Source organism: Microcaecilia unicolor, chromosome 10 (assembly GCF_901765095.1).
Source record: "Microcaecilia unicolor chromosome 10, aMicUni1.1, whole genome shotgun sequence".
In the NCBI taxonomy this organism is placed as follows: domain Eukaryota; kingdom Metazoa; phylum Chordata; class Amphibia; order Gymnophiona; family Siphonopidae; genus Microcaecilia; species Microcaecilia unicolor.
In genome coordinates, this window is record NC_044040.1 from 141,760,671 (window position 1) to 141,779,854 (window position 19,184).

The 19,184-nt window shown below is 39.9% G+C and overlaps 1 protein-coding gene across 1 annotated transcript in view; it reads left to right on the forward strand.

Moving 5' to 3' along the window:
- Nucleotides 1-19,184, forward strand: part of LOC115478337 (autoimmune regulator-like) — a 135,174-nt gene that overhangs the window by 32,983 nt on the left and 83,007 nt on the right. The window contains exons 4-6 of the mRNA XM_030215641.1: nucleotides 2,097-2,249; nucleotides 6,776-6,910; nucleotides 8,766-8,879. Of these exons, the coding sequence (XP_030071501.1) occupies nucleotides 2,097-2,249; nucleotides 6,776-6,910; nucleotides 8,766-8,879 (402 nt within the window). The remainder of the gene's footprint in view (nucleotides 1-2,096; nucleotides 2,250-6,775; nucleotides 6,911-8,765; nucleotides 8,880-19,184) is intronic.

Consider the following 19,184-nt stretch of genomic DNA (forward strand, 5'->3'; position numbering starts at 1 on the left):
TATTATCGACAACGACACCCAGATCCCTTTCTTGGTCCGTAACTCCTATCGTGGAACCTTGCATGACGTAGCTATAATTCGGGTTCTTTTTTCCCACATGTATCACCTTGCACTTGCTCACATTAAACGTCATCTGCCATCTAGCCGCCCAGTCTCCCAGTCTCGCAAGGTCCTTCTGTAATTCTTCACAATCCTGTCGCGAGTTAACGACTTTGAATAACTTTGTGTCATCAGCAAATTTAATTACCTCGCTAGTTACTCCCATCTCTAAATCATTTATAAATATATTAAAAAGCAGCGGTCCTAGCACAGACCCCTGAGGAACCCCACTAACCACCCTTCTCCATTGTGAATACTGCCCATTTAACCCACTCTCTGTTTCCTATCCTTCAACCAGTTTTTAATCCACAATTCAATCCACATTTCCTCCTATCCCATGACCCTCCAATTTTATATTCCACCTTTAAACCAAGGTAGATTACAGTACAACATTCATAATAACAAATTAAACCAAATAAAGCATATACAAAACAAAAACCAAAATAGTAAAACACCATACAATAAAATCCAGATAAATAAAATAAACTTCTTGATTCTCCACAATTCTGTCAGAGTTGTTAGGGATATACAGTTTTTGTGTTCACTTAGGGGTCCTTTTACCAAGCCAAGTTAAAAATTGGCCGGCGCGTGACCATTACTGTGGGAGCCCTTACTGCCACTTATTTAGGAGGCAATAAGAGCTCCTGCTCTACTTCTGTGTTAATTGGGTAGCATGTGGTAATGTGCCTGAGCTACCTGATTAGTGCAGGAACACCTACTCTCCGCCCATGGGCACGCCTCCCATGCTGAAAAATAAAAATATATATTCCAGTGTGGTTTTAGCACACACTAAGTGGAAAACTACCATAGAATGCCTCAGCGTGTCCAGTGGTGGTGATCTTTTAGAGTATGGTAAGCCTGCATTAGGCCTACCACACCTTCATAAAAGTGCTCCTTAGTTCATTAATCTTAAATGTGCATAAAAATATATTGGCTTATGCATTCACAAGTGTAAAGTTGAGTTTTGTATGGAAAGAAAGATTTTGCAAGCATTAAACCAATTTTAAACTGAAAACATCTGATATGATCCTAAAATCCATCTGAAAATCTGACAGCACACCAAAAGTTGTTTCTGTGAGCATCTCTAGTTCTGATCCTAATGTTTTTATGATGCAGCAATGTACAGTAATAGTGTTTACATAATTGCCAGTGGATAAGACAAGGCTATTTTATTGTACCTTTCTGTATACATAGCAAGAGTCTTTCACACTATGGTTTATTCTGGATGTATTTTCCTCCACCTCCACCTTCTGCCTCTCTGCTCTTCTGAGGTGCACCCTCACCATATCCTTCCCACTACATCTTTTTCTCTTTACTTTACCAAGATATATATATATATATATATATATATATATATATATATATATATATATATATATATATATATATATATATATATATATATATATATACCCTGTTTCCCCGAAAGTAAGACATCCCCCGAAAATAAGACCTAGTAGAGGTTTTCCTGAATTGGTAGATATAAGGCCTCCCCCGAAAGTAAGACCTAGCAATTTTTTGTTTGAAAGCAGGGCCGCCGAGAGCCGGACAAGGCCGCTCCCGGGCCGCCCCCCCCCCCCCCACCTGAGGTCGCCGGGCCCCCCTTCCACCCACCCTCCATCGCTCCCGGAACTAACCTTAAACGCCTCCTTTCACCTTCGCAGCAAGCAGCAGCAGGGCAGACCTCTCCTTCCTTCCGTGCCCCGCCCTCGAGGACGTTACGTCAGGTGAGGGCGGGACACGGAAGGAAGGAGTGGCCTGCCCTGCTGCTGCTTGCTGCGAAGGTGAAAGGAGGCGTTTAAGGTTAGTTCCGGGAGCAACGGAGGGCGGGCGGGCCAACCCCGATGTTTCCTCGAAAAATAAGACAGCCCCTGAAAATAAGACCTAGCGCATTTTGGGGGGTAAAAATTAATATAAGACAGTGTCTTATTTTCGGGGAAACATGGTATATACACACACACACACACACATATATCTGTCCTTAATCTCCTTTTCAGAATTAGATTTGTCTAGGCAACGAAGAGTAAGAAAAGCTCCAACCAGCCCCAAGACTCAGACGCAGTCCAGACAGCAAGGAAAGAGGAAGGCTCCAGAGGAAGGAGACTCTAGTCTGGCAACATCAACAGCATTAAAATGTACTTCAAATTCAGGTATTGAGAGACAGTACCGATAGTTTTTAAAACCCATGATAAACAAAAAACATGGTTTATTAGGAAGCAGACTGTTATCCCACTACTTAAACCAAAGTCAGAGTAGCAAAGTTAACCCACTTCCAGGACAGAGTTTTTAGGTCAGTCCTGGATTTCTTACTTTAATGGATAGAATCAAGGTATGCAAATTCCATGTAGCTTTAAAATATTAGTTCAAAATGCCTCACTCCTAGAATTAAGTTACTTGATAGCTCTGCACAGGTTATACGTGGGGATAAGGAAGTAGTTTTGAAATATCATTTGGATTTTGCATGACTTTATTTTGTGACCTTCCATCTCTGCTTTTGTCATTGGTGATGGTGAATTCATATTTGTTTTCTTATTCTCTCGGTTTTTTTTCTTTCTAACATATTGTTGGAGGAATGTGAGGGCCCACTGGTAAATTTGCATTCATGTCAACTGTATAAGTGCCATTGACTTTCATAAACATTATTATGATGACTCAGATCTCTCCTAATTAAGTACTGTTCATGTTTTTATCAACTCTTGGGATTACTTGAGAAGGCACAGTACAGTATTTCCTTAACTGTCATTTCAAGATGTCAAATTCATATATAAATACAAATGACGTGGAATACTTTTAAAATACATTTAAATACATATTTGGTGGGTGGAGGACTGAGTGAAGAGTTCTCTAGGGATGAAGGGCTAAATGGATGGGGGGGGGGCATCTAGAGTAAAAGATTAGTGTGTGGAGAATGGGTTAGTTGGGGGGGCTGTGTTAGAAAGTATTAGAGAATGGAGGCTTAGTGAATGGAGGACTTTGGTTGGGGAGATTAGTACATGGGGGTTTATTGGGATAAATTGATGGGTGCAGGGCTGCACTGAGGGCTAGTGGGTGCAAGTTATGGGAGTGGGGTGGATCTCTGATTCTCTAGTCCTTTGGCCCATGGGTCTTAGGTTGAAGCTCTGTGACTCAGGAATCAAAGGTCAGAAATTATAACATTTCTGTCCTATTGGTCCTGGGCCAGAGGTCCTTCGATACAGGGGAACTGGTTTGGAGGCTCTGTGGCCCAAGAGTCCCAGGTCAGAAGTTCCATGAGCCAGCTTCTTGCATCAGAAGGTCCTGCATCATGTTGCAGAAGAGTGATGAGTGCGAATAGTAGACAGATGTTTGGTTATCCACTTTTGGTTAACTTGAATTGACTGTCTGTTGTGAAACAGTCATTTTAAGACAATTATGTTGGCCATTGGAATTTTGAGACTCCATAAACCATTTTGCTTGACAAACATGTTAACCTGGTAAAAACCTGCTCGACACATGTGCTCCAGTCAGAGTTCTATTTTAGAGATTTTTTTTATTTGATGGTGGGACATGGCCTTTCCAGTTGTGACACCTGAGATCACGAACAATTTACATCAAGAGCTTGGATAGGAAACTAACTTCCTTAAATTTCAAAAACTGGTAAAGGCCTTCCTCTTGTCAGGGTAATCGGCTCACCAGTAAAGGCATTAGTTAGAGCTTTGACAGTCTTTTTTGTGTGTTTATGGTTAAATGTATTTTAATAGACTTTATTGTAAAATTCTTGGAATGGCTTTCTTGGGCAGATGGTGCATAAAGTGTTTTAAATAGCACAAATAAATAAATAAATTCGAGGATTTGTGGGATCAGGTTATCTAGGATCAGAGGGTCTCTGAATGGTCAGAGGATCACTAACCTGAGTACTCTGTGTCATAGGGTATCAGGGATGAGGGTCTTGTGTTGGAGGCTATTAGGTCAAATATTTTTGGGATCAGTTGCAGGCTTGGAATCCCAAACCAGGGAGACTCAAGTTATTCTCAACCCAGTCCTTGGGACACACCTAGCCAGTTGGGTTTTCAAGGTATCCACAATGATATGTATGAGATAAATTTGCATGCACTGCCTCCATTGTATGCAAATCTAGCTTATCCATATTCATTGTAGATATCTTGAAAACCAGACTGGCTTTGTGTGTCCCGAGGGCTGGGTTGAGAACCGCAGGCTTAGAGGAATGAGTTAAACTCATCTTCTATTTCTGACCCTTGAAGTGGAAAACAGTGCCTTGGTGAGTTGATACCAGTGCTGCTGGTGGCCACCATGCTTCATTTAATGTATTCACACAGATATCTAATTCAAGATTGGGTCCGGTAATTAGTACTATTGAAGCAAAGATCTTCACACTAATTTGAAGTATTCTGCTATTTAGACAGATAAAGAAGCAGTGTCTTAACCTTACTCATATATTCAATTTTTTCGAATTTTTTCCAAGGCAACCTCAGCGACGCTCATTACCAAAAGTTTGGATATGGCAATGTAACTAGCGTCCACTTCTTCATTGGTTCAGCCAATTTATTGTATTTTTTTACACTTCAAAAATCTTTTGCTATTTTATCAGTTTGATTACTTATCTTATATGATCAGACCAAAGGGTTCAATGCCCGACATGCATGTTTCGCCCTCTATCGAGCTGTGTCAAGGGCTATCCCCTAAAAAATAGAAAACCCAATGTATTAGTAAATTTTCCTAGCGCATAGAAAACCTTCCTTCATAAGTTTTCAGTAATCTAGGTTATTTCACGCCATATTTATCAAAAAATCTTACCTACAGTCTCTCCCAGCGTCAGCTGTACTTAGTTCTAGCGGGTTTACCCCTTCTCAAGATGGCGCCAGCGTTCTCATCTCTTACTTAAATATTCAAATTACCTCTGACCTCATGGATCCTCCCCCGGGCTCTATTGGACCTCTACAATACAGGATACACTGATCTATCCAATCAGTGACATCCATTCTAGCTCAGCATTTAAGCCAGCTGGCGATACCGTGTTTAAAGAAAAAATATAGAATTGTTCACGATAATTTAGCAGTTTTTTGACCGAGCCTCCCTCCTCCCCTGTGCCTACACATTCCAAGATTCTCCATCGTATTTCATCTACTGTATGATTTTTATCTAGCCAATGGGCTACTAAAGGAGCCTGCATATTCTGAGTAGTAATTCTGGATTTATGCTCCGTTAGACGGATCTTAATTAAGATTTTGAAGTGTAAAAAAATACAATAAATTGGCTGAACCAATGAAGAAGTGGACGCTAGTTACATTGCCATATCCAAACCTTTGGTAATGAGCGTCGCTGAGGTTGCCTTGGAAAAAATTCGAAAAAATTGAATATATGAGTAAGGTTAAGACACTGCTTCTTTATCTGTCTAAATAGCAGAATACTTCAAATTAGTGTGAAGATCTTTGCTTCAATAGTACTAATTACCGGACCCAATCTTGAATTAGATATCTGTGTGAATTTATAGGGGACTGGTAGAGAGTTTTACAAACTAGCCACGTTTTGGTTTTCATTTAATGTATTGCCATTGTTGATCCTGCGCTGCCCCTTTCTTAGGAGTGATGACATTACCACCTGCCTTCTCTCAATTCTTTGGTGCATGGATGCAGCTGCTGCTGCTGATGTCTCCCTATCAGTGTACTGATGCCACCTACTACTGCTGTGCCCCTTTTTTGGTAACTTGGGGTGCCCTGAATCTCTCCTGGTGCCTTGAAGCACCATTGCCTCTTGCTGCAGCAGCCCTTTCTTGGGGCATTGTTATCTCTGTTGTTAATGCATCTGGGTATGGATCCCACTGCTGCCATGGCCCTGCCCCTCTCTTGGTGTCTTGGTGCCATTGGTGCTGCACTCCTGCCCCTGTCTTGGTGTCTTGAGGTATTGATACCACTGAAGTTGCTTCCTGTCCCTCTCTTGGTATGCTCAGTTGTTGATGGTGCTGCTGATGCTGCCCTCTCCTTCTCTGTATGTCTTGGGGCATTGATGGCGCTGCTCCTGCTCTGTTTTTCTCTTTATATCTTGAGGTGCTGGTGCCATTGCTGCTGATGTCTTGCTGATTTATTAGTATATTAAGGTTCCGTTCATCTCTCTCAGTTTCTTTGACTACTGATGTCTCTGTTGGTGCAGCCCTCTCCTCCATCAGTTATTTGGGGCATGGCTGCCTCTGCTGTTGTTTCCCTGCCACTCTCTCAGGGTGTTTAGACGTTGATGCTGCTGCTGCTGCTGCTGCCGCTACTGCCCTGTTCTTCTGGTGTCTTGAATCACTATTGCTTCTGCTGCTGCTTACATGCAAATGGATATAAAACCACATTAGAGTCAACAATAGTATGGAATTACTTCTTCCACTGGCTTTATATATGGACAAAAAGAATATACAGTACTTGGGAACACAAACAATATGAATGACATAAATGAGAAACAAAATGATATAATGATATAAAACACATTTTTCCATGCACGCTCCTGTTAAAAATTAGTTCCCTCTTGTCAATTCAGGGGAAGTGATTGCTGATATAAATTGGGAACTGTTTTCATAGCGGATCAAGGTAACCCCAAGTGAGAGGTGGGAAGGGTGAAAAAGGGAAGGGAGGATGTGGTTTATACCATTTTAGCTCACATCTCATTAACTCTTTTTCATATATCATCATTGACTTATCGAGTTGCTTTGGATTTTCAGAAAAGAATATAATGACATCTAGTATACAACAAAACGAATATAATCCTTGTTACAATCCAGCAGGGCCCCAAACAAAATCAAAATCACAGAAGAAACCAGAACAAGTGGAGATTCAGCGTTTCCCTCTTGGAAATGGTGAGCAAGGCAAGCATTTTATTCTGTCTATGCTGTTCAGCCCCGTAACTTCACTTCCACCTCTTTCCTCAGAGAGTATCATAAATGAGTCTTGTCTGCCACCTTTTTGTCAATGAGTGAATGAAAAATGGAAAAAAGAAGAGCATAGAAGTAAGGGGATAACAGAGAAGAGGAGAAAAAGAATAGCACACAATGAATAAAAAATATAGCTAATATTGCTGGACAGGAGTTACACAATTTAAGGGATATTTCCATACATAACATATTTTAAGAAAATTCATGGTTGAGGATAAGGCAGAAGCATATATGCTCAGCAGAGAAACTATGAGGCTGCTTCATTATCTCAGAAGCACCAATACTGTGCTATACTGTTTTAAGATGCTGCTAGATGTGGTCTACTATACCATGGGATCTGATTTATTGCAGAACCCATATACAGTACAGCATAGAATATTCTGACAGAGGATACATACATCAATTTTCTTGTTCTTCATTTAAAAGCTTCAGACATAGTAGAATTTAAAAAATAAAGGTTTCACCGGCTTTCAAGAGCAGTATTTGGGGACTTGCTGTAGAGTTATCAGAAGTTAACTTGGTTCTTCTCCTGGTTCATCTGTTTAATCCTATTAAAGCAATTCATTTTAAAAGGACCCTAGGCAATCGTTCTCCTACAGGGCTATCTCTGTCTCTTCCATTTTATAAACAGTTACAGTTCTGAATATAGAATATATCTATTTTATAGATATTTAAAGACCTTTGGGTCGATATTCAGACCATAGGAGTTAGATTGGCTAACTCCCTCGATCAGTGCTGAGCCCGGATAGTCAATCCCGGGCTGTTTCCAGTGACCAGTATTGAATATCCAGTTTATTTTTAACTGGTTTCAAGATAACCAGCTAAGTCGACTTAGCCAGTTATCTTAAAACCGACCAAAGATATACCATGGTTTCACATCCAAATATGGCTGCTAAACCAGCTTTCAAAATCTTTGGATGGCCAGTTATATTGGCTGATATAATCGGCTATCTGCTAGCCACTAGCTAGGGATATTCAGTGGGGGATAGTAGGTTAAGCGCTATTTAACTGGTCAGCATACGTTTTGATCAGTTAAATAGCGTTAAATATTGGACAGGTTATTCTTTTCAGAAAACAATGTTAATTTTCAATTTAATTTTTTACTTTTGTTCAGCTAATTCTTATATTCATTTTGTAAACCACTTCAGGCTCTAAATGCAGGGAAGAGATGGTATATAAATGCAAAAATTAGATTAGGAGAGGCAATTTGCTTTAACTTATCTTTTAAAGATACAGGCAGACAGTGGTATGCTGGAGCACGCTCTCACGGGCTCGCGAGAGCTAGTTGTTAAGTTTTTAAGAATTTTGGGAGCCACTTGTTAAAATAGGTCCCCAACCCCCACATGGTTACTTTAACAACTGGCTTTCAAAATGTAGGCTCAGGCCCTCTCCTGAATTCTCTTTTACTTTGTTGGCGGGGATGCTGAGCCTGCCAGCCAAGTAAATAGACTGCTGCTGCTCCCTGCTCCTTGCAACAGGCTGGGAGTTCTTGTGCATGAGAGGGAGGGGGAATAGAGGCGTGCATGGGCCCCCACCAGTCCACCCCTGACCCAAGAAATTGCAGGTCTGGCTATGCCCAGAGGAGCCTGTTGTTAAAAATTTACTAGCACACCCCTGCAGGCAGCCCAGATTAATAAACACCTATGATTCAAATGCTCTTTACCACTACCAAAGGAAGGAATAAACATTTTGATCCCTTCCTCCAGTGAAAAAGAAGAAGAAATTTTAATATGCTAGTAACATGATTCTTTCCTCACATATCTGTTTTTCATATCCCTAGGTATACAAAGTATGGCTGCCAAAGTCCAGAGAGCTGTTACTATGACCTCCAGTGAGATTCCAGTGACCTGTGGAGCTGTAGAAGGAATTCTTATCAAACAAGTGTTTGAATCAGGTCTTATCAAATTGTGTGTGCATACGACAGCTAACCTTAACCACATGATAAGGAGAGCAAAGGAAATAGACTGGTGTTCTCACCACTCAGAAGTATGACTAAAGTAGATAGTCCAAGATTCCCATTCTTCCCATTGTACTGGTAGTCATTTCTGAGTGCCTTCCTGCTGAACTGGATGTGATAACAGCTCCAGATGAAAATGAATCAGGATTTATTTATTTATTTATTGCACTTGCATCCCACATTTTCCCACCTCTTTGCAGGCTCAATGTGGCTTACAATACATCATGAATAGTGGAAATACATTAGAAATAGACATTTAGTGTTACAGAAGGATCTTGGGCAACATGATAATGATAAAACATGATAGTAGTATAACAAGCAGATATAGTAGGGCAGTTCTGAGTATGTGTGGAGGAGTTGTATATATTCACATTGGTTGATCTTTGTGGTATGCCTTGTTAAAGAGATGGGTCTTCAGTAGTTTGCGAAAGTTCATTAGTTCGTAAATCGTTTTTAAGTTGCACGGCAATGCGTTCCATAACTGTGTGCTCAAGTAGGTAAAGTTTGATGCGTGCATTAGTTTGTACTTCAGACCTTTGCAGTTAGGGAACTGCAGGTTAAAGAATGTGCGGGATGATCGTTTGGCATTCCTGGGTGGTAGGTCTACCAGGTCTGACATGTAGGCCGGTGCATCTCCGTGAACGATTTTGTGAACTAGGGAGCATATTTTGAACGTGATGCGTTCTTTAAGTGGGAGCCAGTGTAGCTTTTCTCGTAGGGGTTTAGCACTTTCATATTTTGTTTTACCGAATATGAGTCTAGCTGCAGTGTTCTGGGCTGTCTGAAGTCTCTTGATTATTTGCTCTTTAGAGCCGGCGTATAGTGCGTTGCAGTAGTCTAGATGACTGAGCACCATTGATTGTACCAGGTTGCGGAAAACAGTCCTTGGGAAGAAAGGTCTTACTCTTTTTAGCTTCCACATTGAGTGGAACATTTTCTTGGTTGTGTTTTTTGCGTGGCTCTCGAGTGTTAGGTGTCGATCGATGGTAACTCCGAGAATTTTTAGGGTGTCTGGTATTGGAAGGTTCAGATTTGGTGTGTTAATAGCGGTGAATTTGTTCTTGTTATGTTGAGAGGTGAGTATTAGGCATTGGGTTTTTTCTGCATTAAGTTTTAGTCGAAATGCATCCACCCATGAGTGCATGATATGGAGACTTTGGTTGATGTCGTTGGAGATTTCCTTTAGGTCTTGCTTAAATGGAATATAGATCGTTATGTCATCTGCGTATATGTATGGGTTGAGGTTTTGGTTTGATAGTAGTTTGGCCAAAGGTATCATCATTAAGGTGAATAAAGTCGGCGAGAGGGGGGATCCCTGTGGGACTCCACATTCAGGTATCCATGTGGCTGAAGTAGTTGAGTTAGATGACCCTTGGTATGATCGTGTGGTTAAGAATCACTTGAACCAGTTGAGGACGTTACCTCCGATTCCAAAAAACTCAAGGATGTGTAATAGTATTCCATGATCGACCATGTCGAAAGCGCTTGACATGTCAAATTGTAGAAGTAGTATGTTCTTTCCATTTGCTATCATTTGTTTGAATTTGGTCATGAGAGTAACTAGTACTGTTTCTGTACTGTGGTTAGACCGAAATCCTGACTGGGAGTCGTGGAGTATTGAGAATTTATATAAATAATTTGTGAGTTGTTTGGTCACCAACCCTTCCGTTAGTTTGGTTATTAAGGGAATGGATGCTACTGGCCTGTAGTTGGTTAGTTCACTGGCATTTTTCTTTACGTCTTTGGATATGGGGGTGAGTAGAATGTTACCTTTTTTCTTTGGGAAGAGTCCATTTTGTAACATATAATTCAAGTGTTTCGTTATGTCTGTTATAAATTGTTGAGGAGCAGATGTCATTAGGTTGTTTGGACATATGTCTAGTTTGCAATGAGATTTGGCAAATCTTTTGAGCGTTTGGGAGACGATATCCTCTGATAGTGTTTCAAAGTTGGTCCAGGTTCTGTCTGCTGGGTCGATGCCAGGGTCTGGGTCTAGACAGTCAAGTAGTTCAGTGTATTTGATGGTACTGATAGGTATCTTAAGTCATAGTTGTATGATTTTCTCGTTGAAGTATCTCGCGAGATCGTCTGCTCCTGGTGCGTCTTTGCTGTTGGTTGTGACTGGTGTAATATCTATCAGTTTATTCACAAGTTGGAAGAGTTTATGTGTGTCCTTATAGTTAGGTCTGATTACATTTTTGTAATATAGTCTTTTGGTTTGTCTTATGGTGTATTTGTATTTTCTTTGGAGTTGTTTCCAGGCGTTGGAAGTGAACCCCCAGATTCTATATAGCGCAAGTTGTGAGCGCAAATCCAGGCGTACTCTATATTTGTGTGCACAACTTAATTAGTTTACAAGCCAATTGGTACCACTAATTACCAATTAACAAGTAATTATTGACACTGGCATTAATTAGAATTTACACGCACAACTGTCTAAATGTATTCTGTAATGTGATGCGCATAAATTCTAAGTCACATAGTTGAAAAGGGGGAACAGCCATGGTGTGGAATGGGTAGGTTATGGGGGTTTCTAAAATCTTTGTGCATTGTAATAGAATACATCCAGTCTGTGCCTAATTTAGGCGTCAGCATTTACACCAAGTTTTACTTGGCGTAACTGCCCCCAACTAAATTTAGTTGTGCGGATGGGTGCTCAGCATATTCTATAAACCACACGGAAATTTAAGCTTATTCTATAAAGTATGCCTAAATTTAGGCATACTTTATAGAATATGCCTAGGCATATTTCATTTGGTGCCAATTTGTTAGGTGTGATATATAGAATCTAGTCCTAAATGCCTATCAGGATTCTTGCCTAGCTAGGACATATCATGCATTCTTAGAACTGATGAAGTAGAAAGATTGGAAGGTGAGGATGAAGTCATAGATCACCTGGGGACAAATGATTTGAATAGGAAACAAGTCTATATAATACAAGAGGAATAAAAGAATATCTGGAAAAACTAAGGCAACCAGGAAAGTAGTCAGAATAGCACTGGTACAAGGAGATTTAAAATTAGCTATGGCAGTAGTAAAACAAGGTGATAGCTTTTTTTCAGTTACAGTATTTCAATGAAGTAATAAAGTACAGAGGTAGAAGGGAGGATTACAAAGTTGAGGGGTGAAAAGTAGTACTGTATGGATTATAATAAATTAAAAGTAGAAATACCAAGGGGTAGATATTCAGCCAGCAGCAGTATCCGTGGAAATTCAATGCCGGACCATGTATGGATATACACTAGTGGCGAAACCCAGCCAGTTAAGTGCTATATTCAGCTCTTAACTGGCTATGGTGAACTGCATAAAGACAGGACTGTGTCCTATTTATTTATTTATTTGTTACATTTGCATCCCACATTTTCCTACCTATTTATAGGCTCAATGTGGCTTACATTGTGCCAGAGAGCTGTGTGCAGCCTCCAGAGTAAACAAATACAAGGTGTTGTTGTGGTAGGATAAGGTTCATGTGGTAGGATCGCATAAAGTGATCCTACAAAGGGAGAAATTGTATAAAGACTATGATGAACTTTAGTGTTGTTGTGTCGCAGAGATCAAGCATTTATGTTAGATCGATAGGGTATGCCTTTTTAAACAGGTGGGTTTTAAGTGTTTTTCTGAAGTGTAAGTGGTCGTTCGTGGTTCTCAAGGCTTTTGGTAGTGCGTTCCACAGTTGTGTGCTGATGTAGGAAAAGCTGGATGCGTAGGTTGATTTGTATTTGAGTCCTTTGCAGCTTGGGTAGTGGAGGTTTAGGTACGTTCGTGTTGATTCGGATGTGTTTTGGGTTGGTAGGTCGATCAAGTCTGTCATGTATCCCGGTGCTTCACCGTAGATAATTTTGTGAACCATAGTGCAGATTTTGAAGGCAATGCATTCTTTGATGGGGAGCCAGTGTACTTTTTCGCATAGGGGTTTTGCACTTACAAATCGTGTTTTTCAGAGAATGAGTCTTCCTGCCGTGTTTTGAGCGATCTGGAGTTTCTTTAAAGCTTGTTCTTTGCATCCCGCATAAATTCCGTTGCAGTAGTCCGCATGGCTTAGTACCATTGATCGTATCAAGTTGCAAAAGATTTCCCTTGGGAAGGATTGTTTCACATGTTTGAGTTTCCACATGGAGTAGAACATTTTCTTTGTTGTGGATTTTACTTGGCTCTCTAGTGTTAAGTTGCGGTCCAATGTATTGCTGAAGATTTTCAGGCTGTCTGAGACAGGGAGGGTGTAGTCTGGGGTGTTGATAGTTGTGGGGTTGTCCTTGATGTGTTGGGAAGAAAGGATGAGTGTGTTTTTTCTTTGTTGAGTTTTAGTTGAAATGCATTTGCCCAGTAGTCCATGATGTTCAAGCAGTTCTTGATTTCGTTGGCAATTTCTGTCAGTGTGGATTTGTAAGGGATATATATAGTGACATTGTCTGCATAGATGAAAGGGTTAAGGCCTTGGTTGACTAAGGTCTTGGCTAGTGGAATCATCATTAGGTTGAATAGGATCAGCGATAACGGTGACCCTTGTGGTACTCCGCAGTCTGCTTTCCATGGCGATGATATGTTTGATTTTGATTTTACTTGATATGTTCTTGTGGTTAGGAAACCCTTTATCCAGCTAAGTATGTTGCCAGCAATCTCGAATTTGTCGAGTAGTCTTATTAATATATTGTGGTTTACCATGTCGAATGCACTGTACATGTCAAATTGGAGGAGGAGGATGTTGTGACCTATTGCTATTTTCTGCTTGAATTTGGCTAGGAAAGTGAGTAATAATGTTTCTGTACTGTGTAGCAGGCGAAAACCAGACTGACAATGGGATGGATGCTACTGGTCGATAGTTGGTGATTTCATTTGCTTTTTTCGTGGTATCTTTTGGTATCAGGGTGAGTAGAATATTGCCCTTTTCCTTCAGGAAGAGACCTTGCTGAAGCATGTAGTTTAGGTGGGATGTGAGATCTGCTGTGAAGCGGTCAGGGGTGGATTTCAGTAGGTAGTTGGGGCAGGTATCTAGTTTGCAGTGTGGTGAACCTCCTTATGCAGTTACCTTGACTGGTTAAGTGCTGAATATCGGCACTTCACCAGATAAGTGCTGACTCTGCTCCCAAAATACTTCCAAAATAGCCAATTTTGGCTTGAGTACTAAGCGGATATTTTCAGCAGCACTATCCAGTTAAGTGGCACTGAAAATGCCCAGTTAGCCCTGGACAGGTGATTTAAATGGCCAGGAGCCTCTTGTACTACATATATTAAAGGGCATCAGTTAGATTGTTTTTCGTTTTCTAATCATGTTTCTCATGATATAATGATTCAATTCATCTCATGGCAATCTGTACCCTGGTCTGATCACTATTTATTAGAATTTATTTTTAGAAAAAAGAAAATAAAAAATCAGTACATTGTCCCATGTTATCATATCATGCAAAGAGTAAAATAGATGTATTAGAGTTTTAGAGAAAAGCTGATGATTTAATTGATAATGATAAAGATGTCACACGCTTACATGACTTTATATACAATTGGAATAAGGTATTTACATCTTTATTAGATGAGATAGCACCAAGTGGGAAAAAATCTACAAGACGTAGAAAAACTTCACAATGGTTCAGTGAGGAATTATTGGGCCTGCATCAGGAGTCTAATGAATTTCTTGTTTATATGAAGCATTAATTTTCTCTATACGCAGAAAAACAAAACAGTCGTGATTGAATCATACCAGTACCATGGAACTATGGTTTATACATACGCAAATGCCGACAATCTGCTTAAGAACTATTCTGTAAATATGCATATATCTTTTATAGCATGTATTTGGCAGGTGGATGTATGTATATATGGACGTGAACTAATATATAATAATGTATATATAATTAAAACAAATACTATTAAGCAAAATAAATAGTCTTAAGGTCCAAAACAAGCATTTGAATTCTATTATCACAAGAAAATTGGCATATGTAGTAGGATTCAGTATAACATCTTACAGATGCACCATGCTTATTACAATGGTAACCACCATTATTTATCACCTTGTCTTGTTCCATATGCTCCATCAAGATCATTTAGGTCTTCAAATGCAAACTTATCGACTGTCCCTTCTTTTAGTAGATTTAGATTAGAGCTCTTCTGTAAAGAGCATTTTATTGTATGGTCCCATCCTGTTGGAATTCCCTGCTGATAACTCTTCGGTCAGAATCTTCTTTCCGTAGATTTAAGTATGGTCTCAAATTAGGGTTAATGCAACATCGTTATTCAGCATTGCGGGCTATATTCTCTCATTATGCCCTACCTAAATGGTTTGATGGGTTCCATTTTTTTAGACCTTATTGTGATCCCTCAAGGAGGTCTCACTGAGTGTAATAGGGGTCCAGTATTTAGACGCTGTGTTCCCTGAGACCCCAAGTAAACTTGGCAAATGTCTAGAAGAATTAATAACTATACATTTTTAAAAAAAGAAAGTAGTCCATGCCCTTAAAAGGGACCGTCCCGAAAACAAGATGGCTGCTGAACTAACACGCTAGCAGGCAGTGCTCCTGCAGTTCGTCAGTGTTACCTTAGAGATGCCGAAACGACGAGGCAAGTCTGCTTCCCGGGCCCCAGAGCGTACGGTATCTTCGTTGCAAGACATCCGCTCCTTCTTACAGATGACTGCGCCATCATCTTGTACAGCGCCAGGATTGTCGGGAATAAGTCCGCTGATACACGCTGGTGCAGATGGAAGCACAGCGGCGTCTCCTGGACTCGAGCTTACGCTCAGCCCTGACATGCGGGAACCGCCCCCACAGCCGTTTGGCTTTAGCACTCCTTCGGAGACGACTCTGAATCGTTCCCCCGACGGTGGTGAGACCGATCAGAGTCGGGAGGCGGAACAACTGCCGGTTGGAGAGCAATATGCCTTGATTGAGACACCGACCATACCAGCGATTTCGGAACGAAATGTTGCTGGTTTGAACGTGGATTTGTCTTCACAGGAAGAGGTAATACCACCACTTTTTTCCTTTCAAACTATAAAGCCTGCTGAAGTAACTATGGACTGTTTGTGGACCTTGATAGCAGATTTAGGGAAGTCACTAACTCCTCAAATAAATACGTTAAACCAGGAAATGAAAAATCATGAGGAAAAAATAAAAAAATTGGATATAAAAGTAGGGGAATTGGAAAAATCAAAGGTAAAAAATGACTTAGATATGAAAACACTTCAAACACACCAGGAAGCAATGATGAAGGACTTGTCCTCATTAAGGAGAAAAACTGAACTTCTTGAAAATACTGTTAGAAATAACAATATATGGTTGTTAAATTTTCCTAAACAGATTACTAAGCCCCCTAGGGAAATGTGGAAAAAATATTTGACGGAGATACTTGGAATAAAAGAGGAGCTGATTCCCCCTTTTACGTATGTTTACTACTTACCAACTAAAGAAATCTTGGAGGAAAAAAAAGAACAAGATCACTCGCTGAATGTAACGGCATTATTAGAATCAACAGACACTGAAGATATAATACCCACTACGTTAGTAGTGACTGTGGCGCTTGCACCAGACAAGCAATGGTTGATGTCTATGTTTTTTAAAAATAAGCATAAAACATTTCTTGGTCAGAAAATTCAGATGTTCCCTGATGTCTCTAGAGAGACACAAAAACGTAGGAAACTATTTCTATTAATGAAACCAGCAGTAACGCAGCTGGGTGCTACATTTTTCTTGCGGTATCCATGTAAGTGTGTGGTAAGATACCAGTCAAATAAATTTACTTTTTTTGATCCTGCTCAACTAACAACATTTCTTATCTCAAGGCAAAATAGGGGTACCTTACCACCTACCCGTTGATTTAGTTTAAACGCTGTTGACACTAGCCTGTTATTTTTGTTAGTTTCATCTTAAAAAATATACGCTTAAAGCATATTCCATTTCTGAAACACTTTGTTTTCAAATTGTGGACTTGAGCAGAAGTTTAAGTTTTTTTCTTTTTTGTAATTTAATTTTCTTCTTTATTGATTCTGTAACATATTGCTTTTCAAACAAGTATGTACTTGATTATATATGTAAAATCTTATAAATAAATAAAAAAAAAAAAAAAAAAAAAAAAAAAAAAAAGGGACCGTCCCCTAAGTCAGAGACTTACGAAAAGCCCAACCTAGAAGAGCAGGAAATAAAGTTTGCCTTAAAGGGAGAATAAATCCTTTTCCAGTTAAGGGGGAGGGGTAACAAGTGGCTTTCAGATTCTTACATGCAGGGGAACTCCTGATGCAGGAAGGCAAGGCACTCTGGGGAGTGCAGTGGGAAGGCCAAGATCCAATGAGAGGCAGGAATCTCGATGCTTTTCCCACAGGAAAGGGGAGGAACTTAGGGTCCACATGGGCTAGTGCTTAGGCCTGAAAACATTCCTTGGGATAAGCAAAGAGAAGACCAGCCACAAACATTAGTACTGGAAGCTGTCCCTGACCAAGAGTCAATAGATATTACTGAGCCCTTGTCTGAATTTATTTTAAAAGTATGGACACTGATTTGCAAAAACAAGCTGCTAGCAAAGCATGAACTGAATTCTTTTACTATGTTTTGGCTGTTTTGAACCAGAAAGGCAGTGTTTAATCCTGATTAAATTTTGTGAAGATGTGGACTTTGATTTATAAAGAGTAAGATGTTAGAACTGCCTGAGCTGAATTTTGGGCTGTGGTTTATTTTAATTTTTTTTATTATTATTACTTTTTTTGTGGTAGAATAGCCTGAGCTGGATTTTTGTGTGGTGTTTTTTTTTTTTTTCTTTCTTTCTTTTTGAGGAAGAAGGGCAGGATTTTGCCTATTGAGTGTTTTTGTTTGTTGTCTCCTGGAAGGTCATAGAGAAGGTTCAAAAGTAAAGGAAGGGTGGTGACCTCTCCCCTCTTGTCCTTGTTTTTATTTGGGCTGTATCTATCAGAATGTACTTATAAAAGCTTGGCATAAAGTAATGAGATTTGGACTGAGAGAAATTAAGGCCAACTACAGGAAGTCCATAAGAGACTGTGGCAGATTGAAACTGAAATGCTTACTTAAAATTAAGTGTTGAGTCAGCCCTTTGGGGCAGGGACAATGGGTATTTTGCATTTAAAAACAGAAGAGTATATCGGGGTTGAGCCAGGCTACATTTTATTGACTAAAACTGAATACCAGTGCAGGGCCAGGCTATCAGGATATTAGTCCAGAAAACTATTCCTAATACTTGGACGTTTTACAGCCATAATGGAACAAAACAAAAATGTCTAGGGCTGAAACATCAATGTTTTGGTCCAATAAGGTTGCCCTAAATGACCAGATAACCACTGGAAGGAATCAGAGATGACCCCCTTACTCCCTCAATGGTCACTGACCACCTCCTATCCCCCCAAAATGTGAAGAAAAATATTACTTACCAGCTTCTATGTCAGACTCAGATGTCAGATAGCCAGGCCTATTAGAGCAGCATGCAGGTCCCTGGAGTAATATAGTGGGTGCAGTGCACTGTAGACAGGTGGACCCAGGCCCATACCTTCCCCTACCTGTTACACTTGTGGTGGAAACCGCGAGCCCTCCCAAACTCACCAAAAGGGTTTTGGAGGGCTCAGCAGACAGGACAAGGGAGCAATGGTGAGATGTATACTTGGGAGCATTTGTATGAAGTCCACTGCAGTGCCCCCTAGGGTGCCCCACTGCTCTCCTGGGATGTCTGGGGGACCAGTCTACTAAAATGCTGGCTCCTCCTACATCTCAATGGCTTGATTTTCTACATTTTTCACTTGTACTTTCTTTTTTTTTAATGGCCTAAAAAGATAAACACATACAGCACAAAACCTTGTTACAAACCAGTATTTTGGAAAAAAAAAAGATCAAAAATAGCTATATTAACTATTCAGAATCTGGATGTTTTGAGCAAAACATAAAAAATCAGACTTAGACATCATATTGAAAATGGCCCTCCATGTAATTTTGAACAAATTGTTGTGATATACATCCCTATCCTCATGTGGTTTTCACTTTATTTTTTTTTTCTACTTCTGTTATATTGTTTTGTGTTTTTGTCCCTGTCTAGTTTGTAATATTGTTTATTTAAGTTTAATGTTCTATTATTTTTAATCTACCTGTAAACCACCATGCTGTACCCAACAAATGATAGTATAACAACTGCTCAATAAAGATAAAATAATCACCTGAGAACATGGGTCTAACCAAATCAAATCATCTAAAGCCTTCATAAATAACCAGGTCTTACAATAGTGCCGAAAGTTAAATAATCATGAAATTCCCCTGC